The sequence below is a fragment of the Schistocerca serialis genome, chromosome 5 (assembly GCF_023864345.2).
Source record: "Schistocerca serialis cubense isolate TAMUIC-IGC-003099 chromosome 5, iqSchSeri2.2, whole genome shotgun sequence".
NCBI classification, from domain to species: domain Eukaryota; kingdom Metazoa; phylum Arthropoda; class Insecta; order Orthoptera; family Acrididae; genus Schistocerca; species Schistocerca serialis.
In genome coordinates this window covers 677,544,576-677,571,113 of record NC_064642.1, presented here as the reverse complement: position 1 = coordinate 677,571,113, position 26,538 = coordinate 677,544,576, and the positions used below count along the sequence as shown (strand labels likewise).

At 42.8% G+C, this 26,538-nt stretch overlaps 1 protein-coding gene across 1 annotated transcript in view; it reads right to left on the bottom strand.

Moving 5' to 3' along the window:
• Positions 1-26,538, bottom strand: part of LOC126482173 (antifreeze protein Maxi-like) — a 132,211-nt gene that overhangs the window by 77,785 nt on the left and 27,888 nt on the right. The window contains exon 2 of the mRNA XM_050106152.1: positions 1,982-2,659. Coding sequence (XP_049962109.1) covers positions 1,982-2,659 — 678 coding nt within the window. The remainder of the gene's footprint in view (positions 1-1,981; positions 2,660-26,538) is intronic.

Below are 26,538 nucleotides of genomic sequence, written 5' to 3'. Positions count from 1 at the left end.
GAACTACAATGCTACAAGAACTATCTCTGAAGTATCAATGACTGGAAACTGGTTTTTGCCCTATTACACTGTATCACCCTCTAGAAGCAGACTGCAGGAGCACTTAACCCTCGTTGTACTCCATGATGTCCGACAGTTTAGCTTTAAGATTGACTTCCTCAATACTGGAACATTCTAGTTGGTGCAGTAAGCCAACGTTTTCACCTACATGTGAAGATCCTAGAAACAGATGTAGAACACACGTGAGTGCATCTGTGTAAGATTTGAGATTAGCCTTTGGGGAGAAAGAGAACGTATTTAAATATTTTTGCTGCTGACAATATTTAAACAAGTTGAAACACAATGGTGGTTGATTAATATTAGTAATGAGATACATGTAAAATTCTGTGATGGGTGACAACAGCTAGGTAATGTAAGCAACTCAATTCGATGTAGTCTGTTAACAGATATTCCATTAAAACTAATAACTTGTCGCTAATTCACCGACAGTTAATTTGAAGAAAATGAGATACTTGCCTATATTCGTTTCTCTGTGAATGTCGCTTTTTAAAGTAGCGTCTGCATTCGAAAGTATAATATAATTATGGGCGCTCAAGAACTTGTGAGATATTATTCTTGCACCTAAAACTAGATGCAATACATTTGCATTAGAAACACAAGCGCTCTTACTAACATTCTTTTGCAAATAGCATTCCTTCTTACCTGAAATGGCTGTTTGTATTACGCCTAGTCATAATAAAATGTTTGTAGTTCACATGAAAGATATACTGTTTGACTAGCTCCATGAAAGACAGTTTTGTATATGGATGAAAAAGTCTGGCAGCTGTACATAATATAAGATTAGTGTAGCCTGTATATAGCCAAATTCAGAATAGAATATAAGCCTCCGGAGATTAAATGTTCCATCTCAGGAAGTCCGCATTCGCATACAGAACCCATTATTGTGCAGTAGCAACAGTTACAGCAAACCGTCATCATACATGAATATACAACTCGCACTGCCTCTGTTTGTCAAGATGGACCACGAATGAGTTTCTACAAATTGTAGCGTTAAGTTCTTATGTAAATAACAACATCAGTACTTCGCAAGTCACTGCATTTCTCTGCGCGAAGTGTTCTCAGTACAGTTATATGGGCCTCATCTTTCCAGAAGACACCTTGAGGTAACTTTGTCCGTAAACATATGATTTCCATAGTTGGATCTTAAGGCATTTTCGAAAGAAGCAAACTGGTGAAAAGATAATAGTTTTCCATTGCGTTTAAGCTGTCCACATATCTCATGTCTGAGGGAAAACTATTTTTTCGAGGTTTCAAATGCACGGCTTCTGAATGTCAAAGTAACACGCCCATAATGTCGCAAACGGCAAGTGAGGAATGTTGCAGTCCACGACTGCGTTCTTTGCCTGGGTTCTTATAACTACGCGGAAAATTGCCATAAAAGAGTCGTTGCCTAACTGGCAAACATCTAATCTCATCCTGATACAGTAGCATACCCGAGTAATGAGCAGCAGCTTAAACAAGCGTCTACTGTGACATATCCTTTCCATCTGTTCGAAACTGATTTAAGTACGTTATCGATATGTATTTACGACTCACGTCACGTTTTTACTGATTTAGAACAGACAGTAACGGTAGAAGTGTGACACATTTGAGTTTGTCCGCTTTTGATGGATACACAAACGATCACATGGAACAACAAACGTGGCGGCTGTTATGTAAACAAACGACCGACGTAGAGGTCACGTTATTTTTCTTTTATTCAAAGTTTGCGGTGGGAAATAGGTCACCCATGTGGCGCGTTAACACATTCCTGAAGTGTAGTTGGAAAACATTGGGACAGTGGGAGGGGCAGAAGACCTGCTCTGGCTACATTCGTCTGTCGCTGGAGGGCAACATGCGGCAGCGCCTCAGACGTGGCATCGGTAAACAAGTGCCCGAGTGGCGCGCGCACCGGCCGAGCACATGGCGGCCACGTGGTTACCTTGCCGGGGGCGGACGCGGCGGCGGCGGCGGCTGCGGCGGCGGCAGCGGCGGCGGCGGCGGCGGCTCCTCCGGCGGCGGCAGCAGACGGGCTGTTGGAGGCGGCGGTGGCGGCCGTGGCGGCAGCCACCGTGCCCGCTAGGGGCGGCGGCGGCGCGAAGCTAGGCACCGAGAACGGCACGAACAACATGGGCGTCGGCGTCGCGGTGGCCACAATGTCCTCCGGGGCGGCAGCCGGGATTGCGGGGGCGGCGGGGGCGGCGGGGGCCGCGGCCTGCGGGTCGTGGGCCCTGCAGCGGGCGCACGTGGGCACCGGCTGCGGCTGTCCGGCCGCTGCTGCTGTGGCTACTGTGGTCGCGACGGCGGCAGCTGCGGGGGCGGCGGCGGCTGCTGCTGCTGCTGCGGGGGCGGCGGCGGCGGCGGAGGCGGCCCGCAGATGGTAGAAAGGCTGCGAGGGCGCGGGATAGGGCGCGGCGCGCGCCAGCCTGCAGTCGCAGCGGCGCGGCCTCCACACCGCAGCCGCGCACGGGTACACGTATCCCAGCAGCACAGGGCTCTTGGTGCTGCCGCTACAGCTGCCTAGCGCAGCCGCATCACCGCAACGCGCGCACGACCACGTGGTGCCGGTCCCGGCGACGACCGCACCGCGAGCACAGTCCGTCGCTCCGCCGTCAGCCGGCTACGTACGTGAGCGTGCGCGTGCCTGCCCGAACGTCCTACTGCGAGAGCACCGGGCTCCGCGACTGCTACTGCTGCTGCTGCTGCTGCCGCTAGTACTGGCGGTTGCGGCGCCGCTGCTCGCCTCGCGCTGCCGTGCCAGTGGAGCGCCGACCGTGTCACACCTCACGACGCCAGCGCAATCAATGAAAATATATACGCTACAGTACAAGTAGGGGGCGCCGCGGCGGCAGCCGGCGGCTAGGCGGCGGCGCAGGGGCAGAGCGCCGCGCAGACGGGACCGTGGTGGGGGCGCGCCGCCGGGTGGGGGCGGCGGGGGCGGCGGCGGCGGCGGAGGCGGAGGGGCGCGCCGCGCCGTGACGCGCCAGTCGCCGCGCCGAGCGCCGGCGGGCGCCACGCAACGTGGCCAGATACTGCCCCGCTAAGCGCCGCTCACCACTTTCCACGTCAAACATACCGTACTATTCGCCTAATCATGAAATCATTTTCGCCTTACAATAGGTCTGCCAATTCTCTACAATATCCACATCAGTTAGCAGATTGGCTGCTACATATGCTACCAAATTGTGGTAGTATATTTTAGGAGTAAAAAAACAACAAAACAACTAATGACATAGTAGCTATCACTGAACGGTTTGACCATTTGTAACATTATATCCAAAATAGCAAAGTCAGAACACGGACTGTCATTTTGGCACTGTAATACTTTCCGTTTATATACCGTGTAGGAAGCTGGGTAGGTCGCAAGGAAATAAGTCATTAACTAAATAATAATTACATTGATGCAAAGTGGCGCGTTTCGGCATATGCCGACATCAGGTAAAACTGGCCATGGAGGTAAGCCAAGGACCTGATAATAAATGTTTGTTATGTTAATATCATTTAACTATCGGGTCCATTGGTTACATTCAGTGCCAAGATCAATGAAGTAATTTCGTATTCAGTTTATATCTTATCATCTCGCTACCTTCTGAGGTTTTACAGACTACATACTTGGTTTACCACCGTCGTTTCCGCCTTCCTGATTTCATATTACGGCTTTGCAATACATTCATATGTCTATTATAACTTCGTCTACGTACTTATAATATGCAGGGGAATGTTGCCTCAACTGTAACATTTAGAGATTTTAATTATTTTACCCCAAACAACAAGTTACGAAATTGTTCACACAATGTTATCCTCAAATGCAGAATGTTGTTCTTGGCATCTGATTTAAAGACAGGAAACTCCGAGAAAAATAAACATACTTCACTTAATTTGCTAGCCGGCCGCTGTGTCCCAGCGGTTCTAGGCGCTTCAGTCCGGAATCGTGCTGCTGCTGTAGTCGCAGGTTCGAATCCTGCTTCGAGCATGGATGTGTGTGGTGTCCTTAGGTTAGTTAAGTTTAAGTATTTCTAAGTCTAGGGGACTGATGACCTCCGATGTTATGTCCCATAGACCTTAGAACCATTTGAACCATTTTTGAACTTAATTTGCTAATCATCTGCCAGTGATAACAGATAGGGATCTGATTTCCTAATTTGTACCAGTTGGTGCATAAACTTTACCTCCCTTCTAAACTGTGTCACTGACCTTAAAGAAATGTACTAGTCTAAGTTTAAGGAAACGTTCCATACTTTCGGTTCTTACATCGGAAACGTTCCTTACTTTTGGTTCTTACATATTCAGGTATTGCAACATAAATTTTTCCCTCCTTTTCCCATATCTGGACACGATTACTTGAATCCACAATTTGCATCTCATGCAGCGGATCATTTCTTCCGTTCGATCTTTGTCATACAATTCGCGATGTATACGCTCTGTTTTACGTTTCCATTCGACAGGTGGAGTTTCTTCTCTACCGTTAGCTTCATTTTTGAGTGGACTAATGTGCAGCTCCGATGCGCCTTAGCTAAGAGTTGTTTAAATCTTTCAACATTTACCACGGATGCAGTGACATTTTTTACTTGGAAACCTTCTGACAATTTTTTTGCCTGCTATGGCCTCTTCTGTATTGAAATTGAGGGACAATACTCTCCCTCCTGGAATGTCAAACACAAGTTTCCTCACGTCCGTCGAAGAGCGTCTGTTGAAGTATAAGAATATGCTGTTGTACTTCGTTTTCAACATCCTTGGAAAGCACTTTACAGTGGCCAAAAGCTATTATATCCTAGTTTCATTTTTCTTTTCTATTTTCAGAATGTTCCATAGTTATTGCCTGAGTTATACTTTTATGCATGCACATTCAAGTAATCCATGACCACATTTCGATATGCTGTTTCAGATAAATGTAATTGATGTGCGCTCCACTTTCCATAACACCTTTATTTTCTCCTACTCTAATAGTAATTAAGTAATTATTTTCATTTATTTTTACTTAATTACTATCTTACGATAAATGTCACATTATAAAATTCAACATTTCATTTATTAACATTATATTGCACTGTTGTTATTGTTGTTTGGGTCTTCAGTCCACAGACTGGTTTGATGCAGCTCTCCAGGCTACTCTATGCTGTGCAAGTTTCTTCCACTCCGAGTAACTACTGCAACCTAAGTCCTTCTGAATTTGTTTAGTGTATTCATGCCTTCGTCCCCCCTCTACGATTTTTATGCTCCGTACCTCCCTCCTATACGAAATTGATGATCTCTTGATGCCTCAGAACGTGTCCTACCAACCGATCCCACCTGCTAGTCAAGTGCCAAGAATTGCTCTTCTCCCCCGTTCTGTTCTGTACCTCCTTATTATTTACCCGATCTACCCATCTAATCTTCAGCATTCTTCTGTAGCACCACATTTCGAAAGCTTCTGTTCTCTTCAACTAATTATTGTCCATGTTTAACTTCCATACAAGGATACACTCCGAACTTTCTGACACTTAAATCTATACTCTATGTTAACAAATTTCTCTTCTTCAGAAATGCTTTCCTTGCCATTGCCACTCTACATTTTATATCCTCTCTACTTCTACCATCATCAGTTATTTTGCCCCAAAATAGCCAAACTCATCTACTACTTTAAGTTTCTCATTTCCTAATGTAATTCCCTCAACATCACCTGATTTAATTCGACTACATTCCATTATACTTGTTTCGCTTTTTTTTTTATATTCATCTTATATCCTCCCTTCAAAACACTGTCCATTCCGTTCTACTGCTTTTCCAGGTACTTTGATGTCTCTGATAGAATTACAATGTCGTCGGCAAACGTCAAAGTTTTTATTTCTTCTCCATGGATTTTAATTCCTACGTCAATTTTTTTTGTTTCCTTTACTGCTTGCTGAATATACAGAAAGAATGACATCGGAGATAGGCTCCTTCCCTGTCTCACTCTCTTCCCAACGACTGCTTCCCTTTCATGCCCCTCGAATCTTCTAACTATAATCTAGTTTCTGTACAAATTGTAAATAGCCTTTCGCTCCCTGTATTTTACCCCTGCCACCTTCAGAATTTGAAAGGGAGTATTCCAGTCAACATTCTCAAAAGCTTTCTCTAAGTTTACAAATGCTAGAAACGTATGTTTCCCTACCAATAATGCTAAAATACTCTAATAATGCTAGAAAGGTTTTTAAAGCTCACTAAACCAGGAAGTTTCTGAAATTGTACCACTACCATACCGTAAGCTTGTTGCGATGCATTATACGGCACCGTTCCCCTTTCTCTTTATCAGTGTCCCAAACATAAATCCAACATATACAGATACATGATTGTCAGGAAACTAAGGTTATTTCATTTTCTTTCGCTTATAAATAAAACAAAGTGTTTCCACAAGCGTTGCAACAGTAATTCTCTTCGCCATGTACCACAAAAGTTAGGTGAAAACTACAATTAAATGGGAGGATGTACGGAAATCTCAGGTAACTTTGCTGTAGTTTCAGATGCTGATGAAGCATCAATTCAGCTATCAGCTGCTCTCAACTGTTTACGTTACTCAGTTATCTTCTAATGCAAAATTATTCAATGGAACTTTGGATGAGCGTTGAGTTGGGCAGAGTAGGCAGTCGGCATATGCAGCAGGTTTTCTGCCTGTCTCTGTGTCCTCCGTTCTTGAAATTTTTCTCATTGAGGCCTCAGTGTCCTGAATGATTTGATGCTGCCACCACGAATTCCTCTCCTGTACCAATCTTTACATCTCAGAGTAGCACTTGGTACCTACGTCCTCAATTATCTTCTCGATGTATTCCTATCTCTGTCTTCCTCCACAGTTTTTGACCTCTACAGCTCCGCCTAGTACCATGGAAGTTATTCCGTGATATAAGATATCCTATCATCCTGTTCCTTGTCTTTATCAGTGTTTTTCACATATTCCTTTCCTCCCCGATTCCTTACTTTATCAGTCCACCTGATTTTCAACATTCGGCAGTAGCACCACATATCAAATGCTTCTACTGGTTCGGCTTTTCCCACGGTCCATGGTTCACTGCCATACAATGCTGTGTCAAAAAAACATAAATTTTCAGAAATTTTTTCGTCAAATAAAGGCCGTTTGATACCAGTAGATTCCTCTTGAACAGGAATGCCCTTTTTTCCAGTACTAGTCTGTTTTTGGTGTCTTCCTTGCTCCGCCCGTTACTGTGTTTTGCTGCGGAAGCAGCAGAATTCCATAATTTCATCTACTTGATGTCCATTCATCCTGATGTTACGCTTCTCGTTTTTCTTTTGTATGCTACTTCTCATTACTTTCGTCTTTCTTCGACTTCGTCTGAATCCATATCCTGCACTCATTACAGTGTCCATTCCGTTCAGCAGATCATATAATTCTTCTTCACTTTCACTCAGCAATGTCATCAGCGAATCCTCTCATTGATATACTCTCACCTTCAATTTAATTCCATTCCTGAACCTTTCTTTTATTTCCGTTATTGCTTCTTCGATGTACAGATTGAACAGGAGGGCGAAAGAATACATTCTACTCTTACACAATTTTTAATGCGAGCACTTCATTCTTGGTCGTCCACTCTTATCATTTCCTCTTGGCTCTTATACATATTGCATATTACCCGCCTGTCCCTATAGCTAAACCCTATTTTTCCCAGAATTTCGAACATCTGGCACCAATTTACATTGTCGAACGATTTTTACTGGATGACAAATCCCAGGAACGCTTCTAGATTTTTCTTTCGTCTTGTATCCGTTGTCAACCGCAAGGTCAGAATTGCCTCTATTTTGCCCTTACCTTCCTTAAAGTCAAACTGATCGTCATCTAACACGTCCTCAATTTTCTTTTCGATTCTTGTTTATACGTGGAATTATTTTTGTCAGCATATTGGATGCATGACCTGTTACGGCGATGGCGCAATAATTCTCGCACTTGTCAGCACTTGCAGTTTTCGGAACTGTGTGGATGATATTTTTCCGAAAGTCAGATGATATGTCGCCGGACAGATCTTTCTACAAAACAGTTTGAATAGTCTTTGTATTTCAAATTACCCCCAAGGTTCTAGAAATTCTGATGGAATGTTGTCTATTCCTTCTGCCTCATTTGATATTAAGTCCTCCAAACCTCTCTTAAATTCTGATTTTAAAACTGCATCCCCTCTCTCTTCTAAATCGACTCTTGTTTCTTCTTCTGTCACATGAGACAAATCTTTCTACTCTTAGAGGCCTTCATTGTACTCTTTCCACACATCCGCTCTCTCCTCTGCTTTTAGCAGTCGGATTCCCATTACACTCTTAATGTTGCTAATCTTGCTATTAAATTCATAAAACGTTATTTTGACTTTCCTGAATGCTGAGTCCGTCCTTCCGACAATTACTTCATTTTTGGTTTATTTAAACTTTTCATGTAGCGTTTTCGTCTTATCGTGTCTACGCTTCCCGTTTATTTTATTCCGCAGCGACTTGTATTTCGGTATTCCTGAATTTCCCTAAGCATTTTTGTACCTCCTTCTTTCATTGATCAGCTGAAGTATTTCTTCTGTTACCCATGGTTTCTTTGCAGTTACCTTCTTTGTGCCAAAGTTTTCCTTTACAACTTCAGTGATTGCCCTCCGTAGAGATGTCTATTCCTCTGCAACGGTATTGCATAATGAGCTATTCCTCATAAATACACTCCTGGAAATTGAAATAAGAACACCGTGAATTCATTGTCCCAGGAAGGGGAAACTTTATTGACACATTCCTGGGGTCAGATACATCACATGATCACACTGACAGAACCACAGGCACATAGACACAGGCAACAGAGCCTGCACAATGTCGGCACTAGTACAGTGTATATCCACCTGGGCTACGGTCCCGCACACCGGTAGGCCGTCTTCCGCTCACGCCCCAACATTGTGCAGCCCGCCTCCAGTGGTGTCGCGACAGGCGTGAATGGAGGGACGAATGGAGACGTGTCGTCTTCAGCGATGAGAGTCGCTTCTGCCTTGGTGCCAAAGATGGTCGTACGCGTGTTTGGCGCCGTGCAGGTGAGCGCCACATCAGGACTGCATACGACCGAGGCACACAGGGCCAACACCCGGCATCATGGTGTGGGGAGCGATCTCCTACACTGGCCGTACACCACTGGTGATCGTCGACGGGACACTGAATAGTGCACGGTACATCCAAACCGTCATCGAACCCATCGTTCTACCATTCCTAGGCCGGCAAGGGAACTTGCTGTTCCAACAGGACAATGCACGTCCGCATGTATCCCGTGCCACCCAACGTGCTCTAGAAGGTGTAAGTCAACTACCCTGGCCAGCAAGATCTCCGGATCTGTCCCCCATTGAGCATGTTTGGGACTGGATGAAGCGTCGTCTCACGCGGTCTGCACGTCCAGCACGAACGCTGGTCCAACTGAGGCGCCAGGTGGAAATGGCATGGCAAGCCGTTCCACAGGACTACATCCAGCATCTCTACGATCGTCTCCATGGGAGAATAGCAGCCTGCATTGCAGCGAAAGGTGGATATACACTGTACTAGTGCCGACATTGTGCATGCTCTGTTGCCTGTGTCTATGTGCCTGTGGTTCTGTCAGTGTGATCATGTGATGTATCTGACCCCAAGAATGTGTCAATAAAGTTTCCCCTTCCTGGGACAACGAATTCACGGTGTTCTTATTTCAATTTCCAGGAGTGTAGATTAATTAGATGATCTTCTGGAGCTCCGCTACCACGATGCAATCCATCACCGTTCTAAACGAGAAGTTTCATTAATCTTTTGTGTCTGAGTCCGTTACGATAAAAACATTCTCACTCTAACATTTCAGTGTGTCGTACTCCCTATTATAATGTTTGCGACATGTCGTTATTATACGTTATACCCACTTCCACGGTTTCTAATTGTGAACACTCATCAGTATCTCGCACGTGTCATTACGTATGAAACGTACAACCACAGCTGCAACAAGAGATATAGCTTTTTAGCTGTACTCTTCCATAAAACAAAACAATTCTCAAACACGCTTACTATAGGCAGTGCTCCACATCTCTTAAATGAAAAGAAAAAGACTTCTTAGAGCAAGTATATGAAAAGCTTTTTTATTATTTTCTATCAGTTTTGATCTTAATTGGACAAACGTTTGGCAGACAGTTCCCTTAACACGGAAAGAAGGGAGTAGTCTTTGCGAGAGCACAGTATCATGCATATCATTTCTGTAACATAGGTCAGTTAGTTGACTTTAGCAAGTTACAAGTCAATACTGAAGAATTATGTCTGGAAAAACGACAGGGAAAGTGTACTCGTTAAGGGGAGTTAGAACGAAATTTTTTTGTAACATTTTCGAATTTTTGCCTCATAATAAAGTTTGCAGTTTCCCGAATAAAATGATATATATATATATATATATATATATATATATATATATATATATATATATATATCACTTATAAAGTCACATGGGAAGTATTTTATTTTATGTTTTTAAATATGATTTACACTGGTGGATAATGTTAAAATTTTTACGTGCATTACTGCAAGATCTAATACAGAAGGCTGTGGATTGCTGTACTATAAAGGTTAAATTGCGTATTTCTATTGGTAGCACTGTCAAAAACAGTATCGTACCGTTTCATAGTATAAACACACGTTGTATGTCGAAGTGATAATGTTTTTTCGAAGAAAAGTGACGAATAGATTGGTAAATCTCTCAAAAAGTAAAGTATGACGCCGAAACGAAGTGCTTTTAAGAAACGTCGGTTTCATGGTAGTAGATTTTCGAATAAAGGGAAACACTGTGTTCAGTATGTGGCGTGTGAAGTTACAGACAATGAAATGCAGGCAAGATTAAGTAAATCTCTCAAAATGTAAAGTATGACGCCGAAACGAAGTGTTCTTAAGAAACGTGAGTTTCATGGTAGTAGATTTTAGAATAAAGAGAATCACTGTGTTCAATATATTGCGTGTGATGTAACAGACAATGAAATACAGGCAAACTCGTCAGTAGCTAGAGAAACACCAATTAGTGCTTCGAAGATTAAAACAAAACATTGTTATGCACAGTTTTCTCAAAACGAATGTGATGTAAATGGTAGGTTACATTATATTCTGATAGATTTACACATCCTAACAAGGGTGTTAGGTGAACGTGTATGTTGTAAAATATGTGGAGGGCCAGTTAGTTTTCGTGAAGACAGTGAGGTATCAAATGGACAATACAGGAAAACTATTAATTAATTGTGCCTGTTGTAAATATACTCATTCATTTTGGGATTCTGATGAGAGTAAAGATGATTATTTTGAAGTAAATGTTAGTTGCTTTAATGGATTGTGAGCTATTGGCAAAGGACACACTGCAGCAGAAACGATCTGTGCCGTGACGAATATGCGAAACCCACCGTGTAAAATCGACGAGTATGCAGGATTTATTGGAACTGCTGTGGAATCTGTTGCATGTAATTCAACGAAGGGTGCTGCGAACGAAGCTATTGAAATAAATGATGGTACGACCGACATACCAGTAGCTTTTGATAGCACTTGGCAGAAGCACAGCTACAATTCTAAGAATTCTGTTGTTACGGTGATCAGTGTGGATACTGAAAAGGAAATAGATTTCCAGATTTTAACCAAACATTGTTATCAGTGTAAATCAGAGAATGTAGAAGGGCATATCTGAGACAGAAATTATGAAGGAACAAGTGGTGGAATGGAAGCCTCTGTAACTATTGAACTTTTTAGTCGATCTGTGAACGAAAGGGTAGCGTATTACATTAAGTTCTCAAAGTCTCAAAAGTATATAACTGTGTAGCAGCCGCTCAGCCTTATGGCGAGAAGATTATCACAAAACTGGAATGTGTTCGTCATATCCAGAGGAGGATGGGCACGAGGTGGAGGAAGTTGAAACAAAGTTTGAGATACAAGAAAGTTTCTGATGGTACAACCATAAGAGACAGGCTGACAGACAAAATGATTGATGAACCACTGCAGTATTATTGGATGGCTATTAGAAATAATACTGAGGATTTGTTGGAAATGAAGCAGGCAGTATGGGCTTTCTTCTTCCACAGACTGCCAAACGATGAAAAACCAGTACACAACCTTTGTCCTCCTGGACCTGATTCATGGTGCAATTACTGGAATGCCAAGTACTCAAACAGTTCATAAAGCCATAAACATTCCATCCCAGCAGTAGTCATGTATGAAACCTATTTACAGAGACCTGACAGATCCCGGATTACTGAAGAAATCTCTGCATGGTCAGACTCAAAATCCCAAATCCCAGTGAGTCGTTCAGTAATCTTAAATGTACTCGCCTACCAGAAAATGTTTTTTGTTTGAATGAGGACATTAAAGTAGGGGGGAGGGAGCGCAGTGATGTTGTTATTGTTTTTAATGACGGCAAAATTGGTAGGGTGAAAGTGCTACAGCATATGGGAATTAATTGGTTAATTAATGCTGGACCTAACTGCATCAGAGAACTTGAACGGCTGGACCAGGTTCGCATTGATATAGCAGAGTATGCAGCACTGTGGCCACTAATGAGACCAGAAAGAAGGAAAGAAGATAAAACGTGGAAAAGATGAAGAGAATGATATACAGTATGGTGCAGAGGGCTTTTTGTTCACTAAAAATTAAAAAAAATGGCATTTATTAAGTGAGTTACAATCATTTGGATCTTCAGAAGCCGTTCCTGAAAATTTATATTTTCTGTTGCATGTTTCCCTAAATCTCAGAAACCAGATCGAGAAGAGTATTCGCCTTTTCAGGGAGTAATAACATACATATCCTGAGTCTACTGAACTACAATTATTATCCGAAATTAGGTTATATTTTTGTTTATTTTGGTAGTACTGTCGTATTACGTTGATGACGTATGCTTTGTTTATTTGGTGTTATACCGTTGCAGTTTTCAAGCTGCTAGGTTAGTTTCCCTATCGCTACCGTGCTGTTCATCGTGGCTGCTCCGCTATCTATTTGCAACAAAGAAGAGCAATGATCAGTGATCCGTATTTTGTGGCGGAAGGCGTATCAGGGGCCGAAAATCATCGAAGACTTTCGGTACAGCACGGGAACAGTGTTTTGTCACAACGGAGTGTCTACGAATGGATCGAAAAACTTCGAAATGGTCGCACAAGTGTTACGCACGATGAAGGAGCCGGACGATCGTTTACCACCACAAATGAAGAAACTATTGAGCGTTCACCTGAAATGAGTCTCTTAGACAGACGATTAACTATTGACGAACTGGCACATCGCCTGCAAATTAGTCACGGTTCTATCTACGAAATCATCCACAACAGACTTGGGTTTGACAAAGTTTGTGCAAGATGGTCCCGAAACAACTCACACAGTTACAGAAAAAAACGCGCTTGGACATCTGCAAAAAACATTGGGATCGCTATGGTAGCGAAGGGACAACTTCATAGACAGTGTCATTACGGGTGACGAAACGTGGATCCAACATTACGAGCCGGAGAGTAAACGGCTGGGTATGGAATGGAAACATCCAAATTTGTCGTGCAAGAAAAAGTTCAAGACCCAATGGTCCGCTGATAGACTGATGCTTACGGTTTTTTGGGACGCACAAGGTCCAGTACTGGAACAATGTGGGGAAAGGGGCACAACAATAAACGTTACAGTGAGATGCTTACTGCCAGGCGAGGGCCCGCAAATCGAAGCAAACGCCAAGGATTGCTGTCAAAAGGCGTTGTGTTGTTGCACGACAATGCCCGTCCATATACTGCTGCCCACACTTCTGAAACGCTACAGTAACTCAAATTTGAAGAACTGGATCATCCTCCATATCGTTCCGAACTTGACCCTTCTGACGATCACTTGTTTGGTCCGCTCAAGCAAGGATTAAAGTGCCTCGGACGAAACAGTGAAAAAAGCGGTGCATTCCTGGCTCTTATCTCAACCGACATTATTTAATGAGGGCATCAGGAAGCTTGTACAACGATGGAGCAATTGTGTTGAAACGCAAGGAGACTATGTCGAAAAAGAATGTTCTTGTATCTTGCCTATTTGATTACAATAAAATTTCATAACTACTTTGCGGATAATAATTGACTTATCCTCGAAATAGAAGAACATAATATTATGTTATTTAGGATAACGTAAAAAAAGGGACACAAAATTTTAACTGTGTAATTTAAAAATTATATTTCCGAAATCAGTGGCTGAAATGCAATTACTGTAGTGCTGTAGACTCAGAACATATAGTTTAATGTCCTTAAAATGTTTCATCTCAATGGCTAGAGTGGTTCCTGAAATACAGGGAAGCCAAGTCACTAAATGTAACATTGTAGGGTTAGGGCGTTTCAACTCCCCTTAATACCGTAAACCATAAACACATTGTGCATAGCTAAACATAATCCAAACCTGCTTCCGAGTACTGGTTATAAGCATCAGTCTGGTGAACCACATGAATACAACATCACGCCAGATTACGCGCTAGCACTGCCAGTGGGGCTCTACTAGACATTTTCCATGTACAACTAACTTAGATTTATTACAGTACAAGGCCCGTCGTACTCATGGTTTACCGTACGTTTCCCTCCGTTAATACCGACGTCCTTTCTAATTCAGTTCACAATATTTCGTACCTGATAGCTTCGCATTGCCAACATTCAACCGTAATTTGTATCCTGTACAAAAGTCAACAACGCGTTTCGAGAGACAATGCTCTCAGGTTGTAACATTTAGCTCATGACGTTTAAACGCAAGAAGTCTAGCAAGATGACTGAGGCGTTCACAGAATAACTTAGAATAAATAAACAGAGGACTGTGTGTCTTCGTCTTACAATAAAGTCAACTTTATGAATCTCAGGCCCGTCTCATAAGGCGCACTGCATCAGGTCCTGTGGGGAACTGCTGTGGGCTCCAAGAGAGTCGCCGGCCGCTGTGACCGAGTGGTTCTGGGCACTTCAGTCCGGAACCGCACTGATGCTACGGATTCAGGTTCGAATTCTGCCTCGGGCAAGGATGTGTGTGATGTCCTTAGGTTAGTTCTAAGGAACTGATGACCTCAGATGTTAAGTCCCAAAGTGCTCAGAGCCATTTGTACCATCCAAGAGAGTCAAGTCTCCGCTTATGCAGTGCCCCAGAAGTTGTTGTGAAGTGACATATATACTGTGTTAGAGTGTGAGTGTAGCTATTACCCCAACCGTAATGCTGTTGTATTGTTCGCCCATACTTTCCTCATTTGCGAACTTTACGGTTGTCAGCTTTTAGTTACCTAGTCAAAGAGACACTGACAGTTTTTATTATGTACCTGCCTTAAACTAGTTGTACAGAGGCGTTAAGAAAACTTATTCCGTTGTCATTAACTTGCGCATTCAAATTATTAGCATGATTCTTCTCATGAATGGCGATATCAAATTCTTCCAGAGAGTCCAAAATGGTTCAAATGGCTCTGAGCACTATGCGACTTAACTTCTGAGGTCATCAGTCGACTAGAACTTAGAACTAATTAAACCTAACTAACCTAAGGACATCACACACAACCATGCCCGAGGCAGGATTCGAATCGGCGACCGTAGTGGTCGCTCGGTTCCAGACTCTAGCGCCTAGAACCGCACTGCCACTACGGCCGGCCCAGAAAGTCCAGTTTACTTGTTTTCAACTGCGAGTTTTCTTAGTCTTCTTCAGTTCTCTTAAGAGGGCGCCCTTTGTGGTACACATGATTTGCAACAGCTCATGCCTTTCCTGCCTGCCCAATCAACTTTCATCTCAAGATGCGTACTGAATTTTATAAATTCCCTGTCTTTCGAACTTAGTTATCTTTTTACCAACTTCATGTTTCCGGTTATACCTTGCTAGGTTGTTTGCCTGGAACGCTATTTTAACACCATGCCGTTCAAAAATTTTCTTGATTTTTTACGAAGCTGTTCCATAATATCGCATAGGGACCGTTTTCTTTTTTTTCATCGCTAAGTTTATTCTTCTTTTATCATCACCGTCACCCTGTAGTTTATTAATAATTTTTTTTTGTCATCAGTCTACTGACTGGTTTGATGCGGCCCGCCACGAATTCCTTTCCTGTGCTAACCTCTTCATCTCAGAGTAGCACTTGCAACCTACGTCCTCAATTATTTGCGTGACGTAATCCAATCTCTGTCTTCCTTTACAGTTTTGCCCTCTACACCTCCCTCTAGTACCATGGAAGTCATTCCCTCATGTCTTAGCAGATGTCCTACCATCCTGTCCCTTCTCCTTATCAGTGTTTTCCACATATTCCTTTCCTCTCCGATTCTGCGTAGAACCTCCTCATTCCTTACCTTATCAGTCCACCTAATTTTCAACATTCGTCTATAGCACCACATCTCAAATGCTTCGATACTCTTCTGTTCCGGTTTTCCCACAGTCCATGTTTCACTACCATACAATGCTGTACGCCAGACGTACATCCTCAGAAATTTCTTCCTCAAATTAAGGCCGGTATTTGATGTTAGTAGACTTCTCTTGGCCAGAAATGCCTTTTTTGCCATAGCGAGTCTGCTTTTGATGTCCTCCTTGCTCCGTCCGTGATTGGTTTTTTTACTGCCTAGGTAGCAGAATTCCTTAACTTCATTGACTTCGTGACCATCAATCCTGATGCTATGTTTCTCGCTGTTCTCATTTCTACTACTTCTCATTACCTTCGTCTCCCTCCGATTTACTCTCAGACCATACTGTGTACTTACTAGACTGTTCATTCCGTTAAGCAGATCATTTAATCCTTCTTCACTTTCACTCAGGATAGCAATGTCATCAGCGAATCGTATGATTGATATCCTTTCACCTTGTATTTTAATTCCACTCCTGAACCTTTCTTTTATTTCCATCATTGCTTCCTCGATGTACAGATTGAAGAGTAGGGGCGAAAGGCTACAGCCTTGTCTTACACCCTTCTTAATATGAGCACTTCGTTCTTGATCGTCCACTCTTATAATTCCCTCTTGGTTGTTGTACATATTGTATATGACCCGTCTCTCACTATAGCTTACCCCTACTTTTTTCAGAATCTCGAACAGCTTGCACCATTCTATTTTGTCGAACGCTTTTTCCAAGTCGACAAATCCTATGAAAGTGTCTTGATTTTTCTTTAGCCTTGTTTCCATTAATAGCCGTAACGTCAGAATTGCCCCTCTCGTCCCTTTACTTTTCCTAAAACCAAACTGATCGTCACCTAGCGCATTCTCAATTTTCTTTTCCATTCTTCTGTATATTATTCTTGTAAGCAGCTTCAATGCATCAGCTGTTAAGCGATTGTGCGATAATTCTCGCTCTTGTCACCTCTTGCCGTCTTCGCAATTGTGTGGATGATGCTTTTCATATATTCTACACACCAACGTGAATAGTCGTTTTGTTGCCACTTCCCCCAAGTATTTTAGAAATTCTGATGGAATGTTATTTATCCCTTCTGCCTTATTTGACCGCAAGTCCTCCAAAGGTATTTTAAATTCCGATTCTAATACTGGATCCCCTATCTCTTCTAAATCGACTCCTGTTTCTTCTTCTATCACATCAGACAAATCTTCACCCTCATAGAGGCTTTCAATGTATTCTTTCGACCTATCTGCTCTCTCCTCTGCATTTAACAGTGGAATTCCCGTTGCACTCTTAATGTTACCACCGTTGCTTTTAATGTCACCAAAGGTTGTTTTGACTTTCCTGTATGCTGAGTCTGTCCTTCTGACAATCATATCTTTTTCGATGTCTTCACATTTTTCCTGCAGCCATTTCGTCTTAGCTTCCCTGCACTTCCTATTTATTCCATTCCTCAGCTACTTGTATTTCCGTATTCCTGATTTTCACGGAACATGTTTGTACTTCCTCCTTTCATCAATCAACTGAAGTATTTCTTCTGTTACCCATGGTTTCTTCGCAGCTACCTTCTTTGTACCTATGTTTTCCTTCCCAACTTCTGTGATGGCCCTTTTTGTAGATGTCCATTCCTCTTCAACTGTACTGCCTACTGCGCTATTCCTTATTGCTGTATCTATAGCGTTGGAGAACTTCAAACGTATCTCGTCATTCCTTAGTACTTCCGTATCCCACTTCTTTGCGTATTGATTCTTCCTGACTAATGTCTTGAACTTCAGCCTACTCTTAATCACTACTATATTGTGATCTGAGTCTATATCTGCCCCTGGGTACGCCTTACAATCCATTATCTGATTTCGGAATCTCTGTCTGATCATGATGTAATCTAATTGAAATCTTCCCGTATCTCCAAGCCTTTTCCAAGTATACCTCCTTCTCTTGTGATTCTCGAACAGGGTATTCGCTATTACTAGCTGAAACTTGTTACAGAACTCAATTAGTCTTTCTCCTCTTTCATTTCTTGTCCCAAGCCCATATTCTCCAGTAACCTTTTCTTGTACTCCTTCCCCTACACCAGCAATCCAGTCCTCCATGACTATTAGATTTTCGTCCCCCTTTACATACTGCATTACCCTTTCAATATCCTCATACACTTTCTCTTGTCTTCCTTCCACTTCACTTCACTGACCCCTACTATACCTAGATTGAGCCTTTGCATTTCCCTTTTCAGATCTTCTAGTTTCCGTACCACGTTCAAGCTTCTGACATTCCACGCCCCGACTCGTAGAACGTTATCCTTTCGTTGAATATTCAATCTTTTTCTCATGGTAACCTCCCCCTTGGCAGTCCCCTCCCGGAGATCCGAATGGGGGACTATTCCGGAATCTTTTGCCAATGGAGAGATCATCACGACACTTCTTCAATTACAGGCCGCATGTCCTGTGGATACACGTTACATGTCTTTAAGGCAGTGGTTTCCATTGCCTTCTGCATCCTCATGTCGTTGATCATTGCTGATTCTTCCGCCTTTAGGGGCAATTTCCCACCCCTAGGACAAGAGAGTGCCTTGAACCTCTATCCGCTCCTCCGCCCTCTTTGACAAGGCCGTTGGCAGAATGAGGCTGACTTCTTACGCCGGAAGTCTTCGGCCGCCAATGCTGATTATTTATCAAAATTTAGGCAGTGGCGTGGATCGAACCCGGGACCGAAAACGTTTTGATTATGAATCAAAGACGCTACCCCTAGACCACCTTTATCAACCACTATCGTCTTAAAGGTGGTTAGTTCTGTTTCTTTGTCCTTATTGTTCACTGGCACGCTGACTGTTCTGTGCACTAATCTATGGAGGGCAGCTTCATTATAAGTACGTAGATGGCATGAATCATTAGGAATCACAGCATCTGTAAAGAGAAACATCTCCATACTTCCACAATCTTAAGTGCTCAAATCGAGGAATAGCAAATTTCTGGCAGTTTCGTATGCGACGGTAAACTCAATGTGTCTATGGGGCTCATCGAATTCAATTCAAGACGAGGACATCATTGGCACATTATTTGCAAAATTGCAGTACTGTCTTGTATCTTATCAGGAAAACACTATTTCAGTGATTTTCAATAGTTAACATCCTTTGTGAACCATGCCAGTACCTGGTATAAGTTTGGTTCAAATAGTTCAAATGGCTCTGAGCAGTATAGGACTCAACTGCTGTGGTCATCAGTCCCCTAGAACTTAGAACTACTTAAACTCAACTAACCTAAGCACATCACACACATCCATGCCCGAGGCAGGATTCGAACCTGCGACCGTAGCAGTCTCACGGTTCCGGACTGCGCGCCTAGAACCGCGAGACCATCGCGGCCGGCTGGTATAAGTTTGCCTCATGAGTCTGGCAACCGTTTCCTTTAACGTAACTGCAGTTTGATTTATTACTAACACAACCTTGGTTCTCTTCCCGTTTGTCCTGATACCACTTCCCTTTAATAGAAATCTTTTGAAAAACAAAACAGCCTGATACCTTACCATTACGTACGATCACGGTCAAGTAAGTATCCTTTCACGTTATCGGTATGTTGCTAAGTTAGTAGAAGCCACTAATGTTACCCACCATATAATGTTGATCTGACAAACTTCTTGAAATGCTTCCTCTCATCTGACACCTTTTTATTCGAATTTCTGAACATTATCAATAACTATAGTATGATATACCTCTTTGCATGTTACCGATGTCTAGAGTTTGTCATTAACGGAAACCCACTGTAGTTGAATGAGCAATTATCTTTCAAGCAATTTGTGCCATCCCAACGGAATGGATTCAGATCGAAAGTATTTATGCTCAGCCAACCGCAGAACTACTTACGCCTTCATTTGGTGCTCTTTCACGCTCGTTAACAAATTTCTACACCAGTAATAGCAAAGGTCGCGATTTTAGAACAACAACCGGGACAATATTTTGCAATGACGACATGCGCTTCTTGTGAACAAATTCTCTTAAAGTCTGAGCCGTACACGGATCGCGTTTTTCCCATTTATTGTTTGTCATCTTCATTTACGGTACTGCCGCCTCGTTTTCTTATTCCATTTAATGGCGTCACTAATTTCCTGCCTTACTTGCCCATGAGCGGCAGCAGCAGCACGTATCGATAAGGGCACTGTCATACCATTTCTGGAGCGACCGATAGTATTTCTGGGTCGTCGTGCGTCTGGCAGTCAGTTGTAGACGGGCCAGCAGTGCAGTCGGGACGCAGCAGCAGTGAAGTCGGGGACGGAGCGCCGGTGAGGCGCCGACAGCCAGTGCTCGCCAACCGCCGGCAAGACACATGAACTGTCCGACGGAGGGAGATTGGAGCGGGAAGACCGTCGGCTGGTCGTTAGGTTGGTCGTCTAATCGGCCGACGCATACTTGGTCCTTTCACCATCTCCGGCTGGGCTGTGTGCGATCAGTTTGTCTGTTGGCGTGGAGCAGCGAAGAAATATCCCAGGCGTGTAGTTTGGCCGGTCCTGCTGGCAGCCTCTATGCGGTGTTGGAGTGTGTGGTGCTGTTCCCACTGCTACGAGGATTGTGGCTCACCGTTCTTGGACATGAAAGTTGAGTTTTGACTTAATCCACCAGCAAGTCACAACTGTTCACATTGTTTCGTTTGGAGTTCGTTGTCGGCTGTTGGGTTATTCCCGCGAGCAACAACGTCTGTTTTGATGTTGACAAATTGTAGCCACCCTCCGGCGGAGTTAACTGTACTTGGTTATTTGAATTAAAGTGCACCAGCAGAATCTTCTGCCATGTGGCCGTTAACGTTCCGGTTACCTGCTCTGGCCATTGACGTACATTCAGGTAGTGTATTTTCCTCATCGTTTTGTCGCTGATCAGCGTAGTTTGACAGCTCAATGTATAATTGGTTGTGGGCGCCAATACCTTCTACGTTGTTCCATTGAACACCCTGTTGTGTGCTGGTCAGGTGAAGCAGGGGTTATCTTGTTGGTGGGTCCGTTGACTGTCTGTCGATTGGGTTGTCGTCAGATCGACAATGGTTGTGCCGACTGCCTGTCTCACCTAAGCGAGCGTTAGTGTTTGAATTCCAGGACGATCCTCGGAACTTCTGAGCGCCCGTTGGTGTACTAACTTTTCTTGTTTGTTCTTGTTGTTTGTACTTGCATGGCTTCTGGTCGATTTTTAGATTAAGGTTATTTTGCACTTAAGGGTCAGATGATTTGGGCCTGCAGCCTGACAGACAGTTTTAATATGCCAGGAAGTTTCATATCAGCGCACAGTCCTCTGCACAGTGAAAATCTCTTTCTGAAGTTGTTTGCTCTTAAAGTGTCAGATTGTTTGAGCCTTCAGCCTAATTAAGGAACTGTTTTAAGATAAGGCTTTGCGTTTAAAACTTCTGAGTTTGGTTGAGCTTTAAGTTATTGGCTTTAAGCCGTTTGTAATTTAAAGTGGTCTTGTCCTTAAGGCATGAGATTGTACGGCGCACTCAGCCGCTAATTAAGTTATGAAACTAAAGCTGTGTTTTCTTTTTTCTTTTTTTTATCTATCTCTTGTAATGATTGATCAAATAAAAGGTTGTATGTTCGAGTGTAACTGACAGCCGCTTGTTTTGACCCCTTTCCACAATTTAAAATACCTGTCCAGCGGGTTTAACAGGGCGTATCAAAGTCCTTAAAAACATTTGTTTGACTTTACAAAAGCGGAACTACAGAATGGTTTGTCTGTAGGAACAGTATGTTATTCGCGAAACACAGGAGAAACTACAACAAGAAGAAGCAATGTTGATGACAGCTGATACTTCGGTTGCCATCAAGCTGTAAAACAAATGATAAGCGTGGATTTTGTGCATGTCTGAGTTACGAAAATCGGAAAAAAGTTATGCGGTGAGCCTTCGTCATACTTCTAATGCACAGCAGTTCAGACGCTTCTAGTCTGCTCTGTGGATTTCTGACAGTTCAAGTCACATCAGTACATTTCCATACACCAAAGACTTCTCTCTCAATTTTCTAATAGCAATATATATAACCTCCAGGTAGTGCTAAGGTCACGACACAAACATTTTCGTGCTTTGACCTTAGCACAACTCGGCAACCTGAGGGTGTTTTACGAGCAAAGCCCGTCATAAGACAATGACTGTTGAGTGTGTATTAATACTGCTGACGCGCTTTTCATTAATCATAAACATTACTGTCAGTTGTGGTTCCAAAACTGATCAAGGATGTATTCCTGTCACCAAAAAGTACAAATGATCTAATGTACATTGACCCAAAAAGACGCATCAAGGGAAACAAAAACCGCATCACGAAGGAGTCATTCGAGTGGGACGGAAATCGGTAAATGAGATGTACATGTACATATACAAACAAATGCTTGTAATGTCAGAAAAATTGGATGATATAATTAAGAGAAAGAGCTTCACAAATTGAGAAAGTAAATAACGCTGTGGTCCACCTCACGTCCTTATGCAAGATTCGGCATGGCATTGCTAGAATTGTTAGATATCCTTCTGAGAAATAACGTGCCAGATTCCGTCCAATTGGCGCGCTATATCGTCAAAATCCCGAGATAGTGACAGGGCCCTGCCTACAATGCTCCAAACGATCCTAATTGCGGAGAGATCCAGCGAACCGTCTTAGTAGAGTTTAGCAAGCGTAAAGACAATTAGGAAAAACTCTCGCTTTGTCCCGGCGGGCATTATCTTGCTGAAACGTACTCCTATGACGGCTTGCCATGAAGGTTAACATAACGGAGCGTAGAAAATTGTCGACGTACCACTATGTTGTAGGGGTGTCACGAATGAAAACCAAAGATGTGTTGCTATGAAAAGAAGCGACACCCCACCACTTATGGTCATCGGGCCGTATGGCGGGTGACAGTGGTATCTCAAGGCTGTACGGATTGTCTTCAGACACATTATCGACCAGAATCCCTCTGACTGGAGTAGAGTTGTCTTCAGTGATGAGTGACACTTGGAAATGAGCCCCGATGACCAGTGAAGATTGACAGAATATTCCTCTTGGCTGAAAGTTTCCCGCATTCATTTATCGCACGGTGACACGGGTACAGAAAGTTTTCATGCAGAACGTACGAGATAGTGACGTGACTAACGGCTTCTCTTCTTCTTGTACTAACTGATAAAATTCCCTCCATAGTACGAAACGTTCGCTCGTCTAGCACGGTTGGTTGTATGTCTCGTTGTCTCCCACCATTTGAAACTCTCATATGTGCCTTTGACTCGCAAGTGTGGCTGAAGTCGTGCAAACGTTTTCACACAGGCTAACCACTTCTCAGCGGGTTCTTCAACATAAAGCTAACGTCTTGCTACTGCATTGACAACTCCCAGACATACATGCAGCGCACGACCATCATTTCATTCACTGAATATGTCGATTATTAATATGACGGAACTAACTCTCAAAAAAGAAAAAAAAATACAGAAAGCAAAAGAATGAAATTTATAAGAAGCCAAGCTGCTCATAATAGTCAGCTCAACACTAAACTGGAGAGACTACTCAAACGTATGTGCCCAGAAAACTGTGGCGGTATTTGGCGGGTGTACTATATGGGCGAGGAGCATTCTCAGCTACTACTACTGCTTGTGCTTGCGACTTCCATTTTATTTTCACATTGAGCTACATTGGTAAACCTAAGCAGCCTAATGTAATATCAATGAACACTAACTTCTTTTCATCTGTTTAGTGGAACTACTTGACAGCATGCCCCTAACCACATTATTACGACGGCTGAGACGTATTGCTTTACGTGTTGGCGGCGTGCAGTTGCCTCTCCCGTCTAGTATTGACTCACAGTTTCGGATATACACAAAGCAGAACAAAACACATTTACATAAACTAAAACCAAAACCCTAGACCACCCGTAAAGATGTAAGTTGAGCAGTAAAGAAATTACAAAAAAAAAAAAAAAAAAATTATTGAAAAATATCTTTCTTCTCTCGGAAATTGAGTATGTCACTTTGAATGTAAACATTCGTCTTCGGACAAACTAGATGGAGGGTTGTATAAAGGAAGAAAGGTAATTTGACTCTAAAGCTGTGGTATCTGTAGTTATCTGGATCCAGTTTATGAATACACCAGTTGAAAAATGCTCCTTTCAGAGAACATAGAAGGATGAATACGACCCTCGTAAAAGACTCTCACAGAAAACTGGGGATGGAGCTGCCTCAGTCCTCATTCGGCCTTCCTCACAAAACAATTTGGCCTGCAAACTCTTTTAACGAGGAACACTCTAAATCATTTTACCCAGTCTCTCCTTGCAGTGAAGCCTCAATACTCAGCATCTCCATGTCCTTGTTAGTGTCTATATATATCTGTCTCTTATTGTCACTTTTTCTCCCATTGCCACTTTGCCCGTGTGTCCCTCTCTAACTCACTTCATCCCTTTTTCTCGCTCTTCCTTAATGCTCTCTCCTTCCTGCGCCTTTCACTGTCTGTCTTTCCTACTGCCATTGTCTTTGTCCTACTCTTTTTCTCTTACATTGCCACTGTCCCTCTCTTTCACGCTTACACTCTGCTGTCTCTCTCTTCAGCTACAATTGTCTCCTTTCCACACACGTAATTACAGATGGTTTGCTCTGTATTTTGACTCATAGACAAGGAAATTTTACGAAGTTGGTTAAAGGTTGCGGTAAAATGGGAAAATGTTTTACATTTCGCCAGTTAGGGGAAGTGGTCTCTATTCATTTCTTAAGTTCCACTGTCTCGTCACTCTATTGCCCCCACTGTTACTATCAACATTCATCACTCTTTCTCTTTTGCTGCCACTCAGTTACCAACACAGCCTGCACTTTCTTTGGCTCCCACTGCTCCCATTGGCATTGTCTGCTCTCTCTTTCACTATCACTGTCTTTCTGAGACACTATTCATCTACAGCTACATCCATACTCCGCAAGCCACCTGACGGCGTGTGGCGGAGGGTACCTTGAGTACCTCTATCGGTTCTCCCTTCTATTTCAGTCTCGTACTGTTCGTGGAAAGAAGGATTGTCAGTATGCTTCCGTGTGGGCTCTAATCTCTCTGATTTTATCCTCATGGTCTCTTCGCGAGATATACGTAGGAGGGAGCAATATACTGCTTGACTCGTCGGTGAAGGTATGTTCTCGAAACTTCAACAAAAGCTCGTACCGAGCTACTGAGCGTCTCTCCTGCAGAGTCTTCCACTGGAGTTTATCTATCATCTCCGTAACGCTTTCACGATTACTAAATGATCCTGTACCAAAGCGCGCTGCTCTCCGTTGGATCTTCTCTGTCTCATCCATCAACCCTATCTGGTACGGATCCCACACTGCTGAGCAGTATTCAAGCAGTGGGCGAACAAGCGTACTGTAACCTACTTCCTTTGTTTTCGGATCGCATTTCCTTAGGATTCTTCCAATGAATCTCAGTCTGGCATCTGCTTTACCAACGATCAACATTATATGATAATTCCATTTTAAATCACTCCTAATGCGTACTCCCAGATAATTTATGGAATTAACTGCTTCCAGTTGCTGACCTGTTATTTTATAGCTAAATAATAAGGGATCTATCTTTCTATGTATTCGCAGCACATTACACTTGTCTTTTAGCACAAACAAGGCGAATATGTCCGCATGCCAAAATTATTTTGTGATGGATTCAGAATGACGCTTGAGACTGCTTTCCAGTCAGAGCCAGTTAAAGAGCAACATATTTTTTTTTTCTCCGACGGCAGCACTGTTCAGCTGGTTCCCTATTTTTCCTCCTGTTACAGCGGGACGTGCTGTTGATATATCGCAAATTTGAAGGTCAGTAAAGTTCTGACAGTGTGACTGTACATATCTTGACACATATGACAAAAAGAAGTAATATCGCATAGTATAAGGTTAACACAAAACGACTTCCATCTAATGCAGGTTCATTTTACAATGTTTTGCATAAAAATATACAACATTTTTAAGCTACCCCCGTATACCAATAAATCTGGTGTTTCACTGACAAACACGACGAATTTCGTATAACAAAATTATTTTTTGTAAGATGTCAGGTGGTATCATCGAATACTTTCCAGGTCAAGACAGCGTGTATAAGAGTGAAGCGCTCATTGTACAGAAACAAGTCATAAAATTTTATTGATGAAAAAATGACAATTAAAGACATAGATTTGTGACCTTTCAAAGACCCCAGTACCTATGGCATTTTCTCATTAAGTCAGTTAAAACTGCATTTACGCCACAGACCGGATATTAAGTGTATATTTCATATGCA